Raw genomic sequence first — 12963 nt, forward strand, 5'->3', positions numbered from 1 at the left:
TTTTAGAAAGTTGGTTATTAGTATTTTAAGATATTGGTATTATTTGCTTAAATTGAGACATAGGTTGTTGGAATTGTTATTATCTCTAAAAGAAAGTTGGAGGTCATCTTTGTTATAAATTTGTTAATTTTTTGGTCCCTTTAAATTTGTTTTGCTATTCCCTTCTCCTTTCCCTTTTTATGTTAGTTTGTATTTTAATGTTTAACTTTGTGATATAGCAATAGCAATAACAATTAGATTTATATATGCTTCATAGTGCTTTACAGCCCTCTCTGGGTCCTCATTTTACTCACCTCAGAAGGATGGGAGGCTGAGTCAATCTTGAGTCGTTCAGAATCGAACTCCTGGAGTGAGCAGTGAGTTAGCCTGCAGTACTGTGCCACACAGATATTATATTACATTCAAATGTTTACGTAAATGAAAATAAGAATGGAATAAAGGTGGATCTAATTGCTGCTGATTCAAGAAGGGACGTGTGAATAGATGGGTTGTTCCTTGTCTTTTAGTCATTTTATAGGTCTCATGTGAATTTTAAGTTAAACCCAGCAAAACAAATTTTGAAATTGTATGTCTTGCCTCACAGCAATATTCTCAATATGATTGACCACATAAGAAATGCTTAAAGTGGTTCTACTGTTGAGATGCATTTTGTGGCCCCCTTGAACAAACAAGACTGAACTTTTTGCTTTCTCCACAGAATTTGGAGACAACAATCCAACAGCTATGAGCTGAGAAAACAAGCTGGGCACTGACACGCAGAGTCAGGGACATCCCGCTTGGCTGCAGAATTCCCATGTCCGAAAACATGTAAACATTTATCATGCAAATGTCCTCAGGCAGCTTCAACAGATGTGCCATTCTGTAGATGCTTTTCTTTAATTTGGTTTCCTAATTCTTGCTGAAATTTAGGTCAGAGTGAAAACAAACTCCATCTACAAACACAGTTGTGGTATTTGCAGCAAAATTCCTATAGATGGATGGAAAATAAAGTGGAACTATAAATGCAAAAGGCATAGCTTAGTGATGCCTTGCAAATTTTTATACCACATTAAAGACAAACAGATGTTTTCCAATAAAGAAATATTTTCTTCCCTTTCTTTTATTTTTATTCTTCCTTTGTTAATTTAAAATGCTGAGTTTTTCATTGGTGAGGTTGGAGAGACAAGAGTTCCTAAGGGTTTTTACTCAGAAAAATAGATTACAACAAAAAGTGCACAGACAAGGCACTACTTTAAAATGGAAGGGGATAAAGGAGAATAATATATGTGATCAGTCATCTTATAAAAACACTGTGGCAGTTCTTACGCAGCATGGAAATTTATGACTTATAACTGGAACAACTCATGTTGACAGAAGTTCAACTAGTTCTACAGAATTCTTACTCTGCTCTGTTTCAAGAGTGATCAAAATGGCTATGTGGTCATCTTGTCGTTTTTGATCTTCAGAATAATCCTGTGAAGTTAGTGACCATGGCAGAAGGTTAATTCAAACTCTTATGGCATGGCTGTCATTGCCAATTTAAATTTTAGAACCCGAGAACACCAGAGGTTCTTATCAGTTGTGAAAGATATATTTGGAAGGATCTTGGAGGGGATTTCGTAGGTGGATTCCAATCTGTGCAGCGGGCAGATGAGTTGTTGGGCTGTGCAAGTTTTGAAAGTGGCATCAAAATTAGCCTGTTTGTTGTGCCCATTGGCGTCTTTGTAGGTTTCCATTTAGTTTACCTGTGAAAATAGCAGCAATGAGTCCTTCTCTGGAAAGCTGCTATTTCAGTTCCCACAATGCCACCATACAGCCTTGTATTATTAGAGGCACAAATGACAGCCCACCAAAAGGAGCCCTGAGACAAGTATCAACACGAAGTCTTATCAGAGTTCTGGGTCCCATCAACCTACCTGAGACTGCAGTTCAGTGTCTCTGGTCTCGGTTAGGATGGGAGCTGAAACGCTTGGAGTAAGGAAAGTTGTTGAGAAGTGACCTGCCAGAAGCTGGTTCAGCCTAAATGAAGGAAGACAAGAAGACATGCTGCCATCAGTGTGGGAGGTAGAACACAGAATTCCTCAACCATTCTTAGAAGCTTGGAATGGGGTCAGCTAAAGAAGAACAAGGGATGTACAGAAGGAGTCAAACTACATGTGGCATAAATGTGTACAATGAAGCCTCAGCAGGGCTTTTAAAAAAAAAATTAAATAAACAAAAAACAAGTAAAGATCTGGTCAGCAGCCTGTGTAATTTATACATCTGTTTTTTCCACTGTGATTTTTCCTTCCAGCTATTTTTATCTTTGGGGGTTCCAGATGCTGCATCTTGCTTGTGAACACTCTTCTGGCATCCTCTATAAAGGGAAAACGAGTGTGAGCAGCAGAATAGTTCATGAGAGAAAGAACTGAATCTGTCCCTAAACACACACATACTTAAAAGTGCATTCCTCTAAAGCTGCTTTTCATTTAGAACATAAATCCATGGCACGCATTTGGTGTGCAGTATAATATACAGTTTGGTCTTAATCATCTCTCCTCTCATCCCTGGTCTAATTCAACCCGTTGTTCTTTTTTTTACTGTATATAGCATTTATGCAGACAACAATCATAACAAAATGATGTGGCCTGTGAATTTGTGTGTTTGGGATCTGGGTTGAGTCCTATATTCTAGAATGGTAAAAGAATTCAAAGCTAGAAATGAGGCATGGCATATCCAGAAATCTGAATCTATCCCAGATAAAGGTTTCCTCTGTCCAGCCTTGTCTGACTCTAAGGGGGAATACTCATCTCTGTTTCTTAGTCAAGGGAGCCAGCATTGTCCAAAGACACTTCCGTGATCATATGGCTAGCATGACTAAAAGCCAAAGGAGCATAGAACTCTGTTACCTTCCCACCAAAGTGGTACCTATTTATCTACTCGCATTTGCATGCTTTCAAACTGCTGGGTGGGCAAGGAGCTTGGGCAAGTAATGGGAGTTCATCCTGCTGTGCATTCTGTTGTCTCGAACCTGGGCTGTCACCTTTCCAGGTGACAAGCTCGGGGTCTTTAACCACTGAGCCATCCCACTCCCAATCTTTCCCAAAAGATTAAGGAAAGAGGAGACAATATTTTTCTGTTGACCTTGGATCAGTCACTTTTCCTATCTTCTGGGGTTGCTCTTGCTGGGAAAAATCATGCTGGCTGAGGAATTTTGGGAGCTGAGGTCCACAAGTCCGCAGGGTGGAAACCCTTGCTCTATGAGATAGCAACAGCAATAGCACTTAGACTCATATACCACTTTGCAGTGCTTTACAGCCCTCTCTAAGCAGTTTATAGTCAGCCCATTGCCCCCAACAGTCTGGGTCCTCATTTTACTGACCTTGGAAGGATGGAAACCTGAATCAATCTTGAGCTGGTGAGAATCGAACTGCCGAACTGCTGGCAGGCAGCAGAATTAGCCTGCAATACTGCTGTCAACGCTGCTAACATCGAATGTTCTTGCTTTGACAATATATGGAGATGCAGCCATTTTCCTCTATTTTTATGTTTTACTCTTAGAGTTAGAATTAGATGATACTGGGGGGGGGGGAGGAGGAGGAATGTGCTTGGGAGTTTAGTTAGACATAACAAAGTTGTATAAGGGTGGGAACCAAGGTTTTTTGTAATAAGAGATGATAAGACATGGCAGGGATGAAGAACTGGCGGGAAAGCCAGCATTTCAAACTAATTGGAGAATGTGATTTATGACTGTTAGTTAGAGGAGGGAATTGTGCTTTGATAGTATGTGCTTAGGGGAGGGGAAGTCAGATTTTGGCTTGGACTATGTACTGCTGATGTGTTGCTACTCCAATATTCTTTAAGGTAAACAATGCCTTGAAGTTCTCTGAAGAGTTTAATCAGACAGAACCATGATAACTGCATTGTAACCACTGTGCTACCATGGCTCTTAACTGCACCACCATGGCTCCACATTATACCACATTATACCACAATCTCTTAGCTTCGCTCTGCTTTTTTTCTTTTTCACTGCAGTTAAGAAAGTTGTGCTTAGTCTGAGAATAAAACTCCCACAGTGACTCCATTTTTCAGATTACTCTGTGGGTTTTCTAGAACCTTCTGTCTCTCCCCCCATTTAATTTTAATATTTCCAAACCAAGAGATTATAAATCTCAGATTAAATTGTTGAAATATTACATATATGGAAGTAATTAATTTCCTTATGCCAAAAATCTTGTAATTGTACCAACTAATTGTTGGGTTTGAAAAGCCAATCTGCCATCAATTCCTATTTCTGAATCTCCTGATGATATCCACATTCTGGAAAGGCCAATTAGAAACATCAATTTGCTTTTATGCACTTAAATGGGTTTCACTTGCTAGAAGAGAATTTTTTTTTCTAGGATGTATAAATTGAATTTAACCCTGGAAATAGTTACCATTCCTAGGGGATGGAGTGTCTTCAAAACTGTATAGGCCATACTGATTTTGTAATCTTTTATTCCATTTTTCACATCTCATTACTCCCATTTCAAGTTCTTGGCCTTTTTCTGGCACAATAATTTCCACTTTTCACACTGTAATTACCTTGGATTGTATTTTCATGGCTGGCTTCTTTTCAGTTGGTTTTAAGAAGAATCTGAACTTCGTAACGTTCTAATTCCAGTCGATCTTTCCAACCACAATTTTTAAGTAAATTTAACACGAGACCAAACAAACCAGATCCCCAAGTAGGAGAAACAGATACAGTCTCGTACTTGTGTCAGTCTGTACCCAAGGATTTGACCCAGGACATTTCACCTATACAAAACGCTGCTCCTTCTCTGCTCGCGAGCTGTGGTTTTTCTTAGACAAACTGGGCTATTTTTTTTATTCCCCTGGTGCCACATGCTGGGTGGACTGTATAAATATCACAGCTGTGCATAGAAATGGGCATAAATGCATACTTGTGTGTGTCCCAGAAATTAATGGGAAATCATTTTTATACATAAATAAATAGCATTCATGCACTCAATATATAATAGTTTTTTTTCTCATTGAGGTGATCTTTTATAGTCAACATATAATAGTCTAAAGTCCATAATTTCTAAGGCACAGATACAGGATAATTGTATTAGTTGCAATCCACTCTAGAGGGCTATCCTTGAAAAGTATCTGGAAGCTTCAGCTAGTATCAAAAATGAAGCTGTGTGAGCAATCTTGAGCACCCCAAGGATGACACATATAAAACTTTTACTGTGTGAGCTGCATTGGGTGCCAGTTTGCTTCTGACTTGAATTCAGGGTTTTGATTATGACTTTTAAAACCCTACGTAGCATGGGACCAAGTTACCTGTGGAACTGTCTTTTTCTCACTACATTGTCCTGCCCCAACCAGTCAGGCAGGGAGGGTTTGTTACGGACTCCATCAGTTACAGAATGTTGACTGGTGGAGTCCAGGAATAGAAACTACAATCCAGATTCTCCATCCCTGTACTAGGATCCAGATGGAAAAAGTAGGATTTGGATGGAGAGACTTTTATCAGGATCAAAGAAAAGTCTAATCCCTACTTCCTGTGATCCCAGTCTCACATGGTGTCCTATAGCTCTTTGCTGTAGTATCTCACAAAAAAGTTTATAATTAATTTGTTATAGGTTATAGGTTTAATAAATTTGATTTGATAAAATTTTGCAATATACATTGGCTCCAGAGCTGCTAGCATAAGGGCTGTCTTAGACCTCTTTATTTTTTCCTACTTCTGAGAAGAATCAAACAACAGCATCTACTTTCTATTTAAATCATGCACAATCTTCCTGATGTAAAACAATCAGTATATATATCAATATATCGCTATATACATGTGTATGTGTGTATATATATATGTACATATATGTATATATATAAAAAAGCCATTGTTTTTGAAACATGTAAGTTTGCTGCCATCTCCTGGCAAAATACTATTTTGGCTCTGTCAGATTTGTTCACAATATACTCAGTTCTAAAATCCACACAATTCCTTTAATATTTCTTTAAGAAGGAAGGAAGGAAGGAAGGAAGGGGAAGAGGAGGGGGAGGGAAAGGGAAGAAAATAGTCCTTTTTCAATCCAAATCTGAATTACCATGCTGAGCCTGAGTAAAAAACATTTTTTCTTGTAACATAGAGGTATTATTGCCTGTCTAGATGCCGAAAGAAAAAAAGATTTTTGACTCTGAGTGTAAGAGTCTCATATCTGGACGGAAAAGGAAGAATTTAATTTAGGAGAAGATTTGATTAGTTGATTCTTGTGTTTTTTTATATGTAAGTTGCTTTCTCAAAAAAACCCAAAATTCTTGAAAAACTGTTGTGCTATATTAGATTCAACAAACATAAAATCACATTTCCATAAGTATAATCAGAACAGAGATAACATAGGAAAAAAGAAAATAATTATGCAGATTTTCATTAAAAGTGAGCATACTATAAAAATGATTAATCTACAGAATCACTTTTATGCTTATAATATTTTTCTGGTTCCACAATCATAACTAAACAGTTTTGAGTGAAATAGCAATTTCTAATATTAGGTACCTACAGTATTTGCACACTTTAAATGAACACTGCCTATTTCCATATTTAAAGTTTTTAAAGTGCAACTTTAAAAAAACTTTAAAACTTGGTTCTTACTTCTTAATTTATCTAATTTAGTTTGGATTAATGACAATGCTATTTGCTTTTGGGTTACTGTTGACCAATGCATTGTGATATTGTCTACTTCACAACTCGTACAGATGTGACTCACTCCATGAGTTAGACAAAAGCATCTAATCTATTATCAGTCCCTCATCACATGCTTGGATATTGCAGCAATATCAAATTGCTATAAAATTTCTGTGCAACTCGTTAGCAGCACAATATTGTCTTCATCTCATTTTTAGCCCATAAGTGAAACAACCTGAAGTTGTCACTCTGTATACAGGGAGAGGACAAATTTAGAACAAACTTAGAACTAAGGATAAATTTCCTGACAGTGAGAACAATAAAACAGTGGAACGATTTGCCTCAAGAAGCTGTGGATACTCCAACACTGGAGGTTTTAATTTGTTTGAAATAGGGTTTCCTGCCTCAGCAGGGGGTCAGACTAGAAGACCTCCAAGGTTCCTTCCAACTCTGGTATTCTGATACCCAGACAGGAGTAGCACATTTGCCTTAAAGGTGCCATTATACCCTCACATTTTAGCCCCCAAACATTAACATTCATAATTTCCCCCTCTTCCTGCCCGTTTTTTGAAAGCAATTTCTTTTCTTCACAAGGTAGAAGGAAAAAGAGCAGAATTCCACATTTCGACTGGGAAAGAAAGAAGAGGCAGCACTCCAGGGATGAGTAAGGATTCAAAATCTGCAAGAAGATGGGTGTGGCATTGTAATCCATGTTCTACCTTCTTTGTAAAAAAGGAATATGACACATACACATACATCTTTCACCTCCCTTGCAGAGGTGGCTGGTTATTTAGAATACTGGTAGTCCTTGGTTTATGACCGGTCATTTAGCGACCATTCAAAGTTCCAACAGGACTACTTATGACCCAAATTCAAAGTTCCAACAGCCAAAGCTGCATAATCCTGTGGTCACGTGATCACATTTTGGGTGCTCAGCAGCTGCTCCATGTTTACAGCAGTTTGCAGCTTTCTGCAGTTGTGTGACTGTGATTTATGACTCTTTTTTCTTTCTTTTTTTTTGCCCGAAACTGAGATTTACTTCTGGGTTTTGGCAAAAAATGCCCACTATAGAAAATGGATTCACTTAACAACTGCCTGCTTGCTTACCGACCACTGCAAAAAAGGTTGTAAAATCACATGGTGACCTGCTTAGACTCAATTATGGTCATAAGCCATGGACTACCTATACCAGGGGTAGGCAACCTTGGCTCTTTTATGACTCATGGACTTCAACTCCCAGAATTCCTGAGCCAGCCATGCTGAGGGGAAAGGGAGAGGTTTCCAAGCTGAGCCATGCTGGCTCAGGAATTCTGGGAGTTGAAGTCTACGAGTCATTAAAGAGCCAAGTTTGCCTACCCCTTATCTATACTAACTGAACACCACATTCTTTTTCTTCCATTCAATCGTGTCCAATTCTTGGAGACTGCCTAGACCAGGGGTCTTCAAACTTGGCCCTTTTATGACTTGTGGATTCAACTCCCAGAATTCCTCAGCCAGGCATGCTGGCTGAGGAATTCTGGGAGTTGGTCCACGTCATAAAAGGGCCAGGTTTGAAGATCCCTGGTCTAGACAAATCCCTGCTTGTCTAATTTTCTGCCTGGACTTGCCAAGTTTTCTGGGCAAGGCTTCTCGGAAGTGTGTCGATGAAGTCTCAATTATCCAGGCCAAAGGGGTCAAAAGGTTGAATCATGAAAACTGGACCAATCTTTCTCGGAAGTGGTTCGCCATTGCCTCTTTCCTAGGGATGAGAGAAAGTGATTGATCCAATGTCACCCAGCTGGTTTTGTGCCCAAGGCAGGACTAGAACTCACAGTCTCCCTGTTTCTAGCATAGTGCTTTAGCCACTGCACCAAATTGGCTCTCAAAAAATACTAGTCTGCTTTAAACGGTAACACTGGGAATCTTTACTTTCAGATGTAGCAGGCCAATTTTTTGTGGTCCAGAAAATAATGATGGATAACAAATTGGACTTTTATAGCTTATTTACTGTACCTGCCTGTGCTGGGAAATTCTGGAATTGAAGTCCACAATTATGGAATCCTAATCCTGTCATATACGTTTTGGACTGCAAAACTCCCAGTGGCCAGTAGATGGAGGCAATGACAGATAGAAAACAAACTCTCTGCTGCATCTTGTGGGGCAAGATTGAACAGCCCTTTCTATCCATCTAAACCAGGGGTTCCCAATCAGGGGTGCTCGCACCCCCTGGGGATGTGAGACGACATTCCAGGGGGTGCAAAAACTTGGGTTTTCAAAATTATAGCATATATGCATAATTCATTGCCGTTATTTTGAACTTTTGTAAGTTCACTTAACGAACGTCTCGTTTAGCAAGAAAAATTGGGGGCTCTATTGAGGTCGTAAGTCGAGGACTACCTATACTCACCTGTTTAGAAATCAGCGCGTGGTAAAAAAAAACAAAACCAGAATAAATCAGAGCTGTGTTAACCATTAATGAGGCAATCCCTACCGAAGCCTACTCACTTAATTTAGAACTGCTTACTTCCAGGTACTGTAAAGCTGATTTGCTTTGGCAGAGATTTATTAGGACACACAACCAGTTTCTACACGGCACTTTTCGCTCTCTGCAGTTGGCACGTTGGCTGATTCTCAATCTTCAACGAGGACAAGACCCAACCGGGCGCCCGCAGAAGCGCAACCCACAAAAGCGCTTGCCGGCCCGCGGATCCTGGGAACGCCATTCCTACCCAGCTGGAGGGCGCCACAAGGCGGGGATCCACAGGGGACCCTCCAGGCAAGCCCCGGGTTACCGCCGATCTCCTCCACCCGGCGCCGGCCATGCACCGCCCGAAGCTCCGCCCAGGCAGGGCCGTCCCTCTCGGGCGCCGAGGGGCGGAGAGCTGCGCGCAACCCGGCGCACCGCGTTGCATCAGCCACGCGGGCAACGCTTCCTTGTTGCCTCCCGGGCGCGCTTGACAAGTGGCAGCGGCTCATCCTGTGGACGGAGGGATGGAGGCGGCCGAGCAGCAGGTAAGCAATTGCAGCTCTTGAGCGTCTTTTCCCGGCCCGGCTTCGCTTCCCCGGCTCCTTTCGGGGCTGCCCGCGGTCGGCCTCGTTTGGGTTTCCAGGGCGCGCCGGCTGTCCAAGAGGCGTCCCAGCCGGTTGGGATAAGCCGGTCGGGCGGCGCTACTTTTTCTAGGATCGCTTTGCCCCTTCGCCCTCCCTTGTTGTCTCCCCTGGGTCCTGACCTGTCAGTGTGCTGGATTACAACTCCCATAAGGCTGTTCAAGGACCAGGCAGGCAGGGCAGGTTGGGAGATCCCGGAATGGAGACTGGCCTACTGAAATCCACATCTAAATGAGATCGATTGAAATAAATGTTATTTTATTTTTCTCCTTTGAGTTTAATTCTTAACATTACTTTCGTTTTCTCTTCCCGGATGATGGGTGGTGAGCTTTTTAGGTATCTTATGTATATTATTATTATCATCATCATTATTATTATTATTAGGGTTTTAAAAGTGACAAGCAGCATTTCAAATGATTGAAATTGAGGGAAGGGAATTTTATTTTTATTTTATTTTATGATTTTTCTCCCTATGAAATGATTCCTACTTTCATTTTCTCTTCTTGGATGATGGATGATGGGTGGAGAGCTTTTGGGGAAATCATGTGGTCACTTATTGTGTACACATTTCCCTGGTGACCAGATTGTATCTCAATGCAACATATATTTCCTTATTCTGATTAGAATAATCTGAAACATATTTCAGTATTTTATTTATACTAATTCAGGAATTTTAGATGCTGCTAATGAATCTGGACCAAATTGAGAGTTATTTTAATTGCAATTTTAGGCGATGCTAAATATATTACAGTAACTCAGATGGTTTAAAACATGAATGATAATAAACTGATCTTCCTCCTCCCCTCCTCCTTTTCCTCTTTCCTGTTTAAATCCCAAATGACATCCAAAAATGAGAATTAACTGTGGTTTTCAAGCTGTGATTCAGCGTCAGAATTATATCCCATCTCCTACGTCATTCAGATATAACTCCCAGTTTTTAATAGTAGAAATATTAAAGAGATGGCTAAAAATAGAGCCACTCTCCTGTCATCATGCCAGATAAGTCATAGAATTTATTTCTAATTGTGTTGGACTTGATTATCCATGTTCAGTAGAAAAGTTGCAACATCTATTTATGTTGATTTTAATCTAAAAAACATTAGCTGAATTGCAAAATATTTTCAACCCAACTTTTGTTATCACTTTCAATAACTTCCTGTTCCCTTCCTATGAAGTTAGAGACATCAAGACTAGTTCTGCAGTAGTTTCAGTTCTCCTTGGCCTAGCTAAATTGCAATATCTTAACTGGTCTACTCCTATTCCTCCTCTTTGGGGGCTATTTCACTTCCATATCTTTCTTTATTTTACATTATTTTGACTTTGAGATGCCTAAATCTGCAATCACAATCAGACTGCACATTGAGATACAGCCTCTATCCCTTTTGTATATGTGTTGATGCTGCACACACATATACAAAAGCAACAGGATTTGCCTCCCAATTCCCCATCTACTGTCAGAAATACATTACTCTAATGTATACTATAACCCAACACATACCTCCAAAACTGGCCATTTTTAGGCTCAGAGTTAAATTCATCTGAATCCCATTTACATCACCTTAAATACTCAAAGGATTTCAAGACACATCTCTAGATATTCTTTTATGTATGTTGGAATGAGGGAAATTCAAATGTGATAGTTGAGATATCATTCTAGTAATGTTTATATGAAGTTATAAAAAAAATCAGGACACAATTTAACCCTCAAATCCCTAAGCATGTCAGATTTATGACTGAGATTTATTTCAATATACAAAATGTTTTTCTACATGAGTTTGTGACTGATACATGATTAGAATTAACTTGGATACTTTCTTGGACTTCTTAAAAGTGAGAACTACACATACATATCTCTAATGTGTATCTTTTCTTTTGATTTATTAAAATAGCTGTCCCTAGCTAATGAAAATAGCTAAGATTTTATATTAGTTAGCATGCACTTGTACTGCTCATTTCATTAGTAAAAAAAATAAATCCTTGAAGTTCTTAGTGTTTTGAACAAGGTACTGATTTATAAACACTTTGAATGATGTGGCTTGATCACTTTCATTTGTTCTTTTAGATTCTTGTTGGGAAGGAGAAGAAGAAGAAAGTTCCTGGAGAGAAGAAAAACATGGAAGGAACTGGTGACACCAGTCGCTCTGAGGTTCATCTCAACTTTATTTAATGCATGCATTAAATATTATACTGTCACTTATATTTGCACCTTGACGTCTATGGAGATTCTCAGTCATCCAGGTCCTGCTTGTCGCAAAGGTGCTTTTTTCAAGAGGCACCTGGACTTTTTTTTCTTTGAAGATGTTTCGCTTCTCATTCAAGAAGCTTCTTCAGTTTTGAGCTGAAGACGCTTCTTGGATAAGAAGCGAAACGTCTTCAAAGAAAAACAAGAAAGTCCAGTTGCCTCTTGAAAAAGCACCTTAGGGACATTTGCATCTTGAATATGCTTATTAGGAAATTAAATGTCCTGAATTCATTAAGTATTATACTTACACATCTACTTTTTCTGCTCTTGATTTTGTCTTAAATTCAAAACAATAAAAAACAAACAAGTAGTTAATTTCTCCTTCAGCTTTCTTCCTCCCTTCCCCAATCATAACTGCCTCAACTTATCTTAAGAACCTTACAAGAAAATACCTGTACAGATAGTCTTGGTTTAGCAACTACAGTTGGGACTGGTAACTTGGTCATTAAGCAAAGCAACTATGCTTATGATCTAATAATAATAATAATAATAATAATAATGATGATGATGATGATGATGATGATGATGATGATGATGATGATGATGATGATAATAATAATAATAATAATAATAATAATAATAATAATAATAATAATAATAAAGTTTGAAGGGACTTTGGAGGTCATCGAGTCCAACCCCCTGCTCAGGCAGGAACCCTACATCATTTCAGACAAATGGCTGTCCAGTCTCTTCTTAAAAACTTCCAGTGTTGGAGCATTCACCGCTTCTGGAGGTAGGTTGTTCCACTGGTTAATTGTTCTAACTGTCAGGAAGTTTCTCCTTAGTTCTAAGTTGCTTCTCTCCTTGATCAGTTTCCATCCGTTGCTTCTTGTCCTGCCTTCAGGCGCCTTGGAGAATAGCTTGACTCCCTCTTCTTTGTGGCAGCCCCTGAGATATTGGAACACTGCTATCATGTCCCCCCTCGTCCTTCTCTTTGTTAAACTAGACATACCCAATTCCAGCAACCGTTCCTTATATGTTTTAGCCTCCAGTCCCCTAA

At 39.4% G+C, this 12963-nt stretch overlaps 1 protein-coding gene and 1 long non-coding RNA gene across 2 annotated transcripts in view; one reads left to right on the plus strand and one right to left on the minus strand.

Annotated features, from left to right (window-relative positions):
* Positions 1 to 1128: 1128 nt before the first annotated feature.
* LOC107288406 lies at positions 1129 to 9433 on the minus strand. The gene is made up of 3 exons (XR_001548903.1): positions 9119 to 9433; positions 1896 to 1998; positions 1129 to 1724 (listed from the first exon to the last, which is right to left on the minus strand). It is a non-coding gene; the product is annotated as an uncharacterized LOC107288406 (long non-coding RNA).
* An 84-nt stretch (positions 9434 to 9517) lies between these two features.
* TARS (threonyl-tRNA synthetase) overlaps positions 9518 to 12963 on the plus strand; it is a 27982-nt gene continuing 24536 nt past the window's right edge. The window contains exons 1-2 of the mRNA XM_015817018.1: positions 9518 to 9625; positions 11784 to 11867. Coding sequence (XP_015672504.1) covers positions 9605 to 9625; positions 11784 to 11867 — 105 coding nt within the window. The 5' untranslated portion in view covers positions 9518 to 9604. The remainder of the gene's footprint in view (positions 9626 to 11783; positions 11868 to 12963) is intronic.

The sequence above is a fragment of the Protobothrops mucrosquamatus genome, unplaced genomic scaffold (assembly GCF_001527695.2).
Source record: "Protobothrops mucrosquamatus isolate PMUCROS unplaced genomic scaffold, P.Mucros_1.0 scaffold548, whole genome shotgun sequence".
Lineage (NCBI taxonomy): Eukaryota > Metazoa > Chordata > Lepidosauria > Squamata > Viperidae > Protobothrops > Protobothrops mucrosquamatus.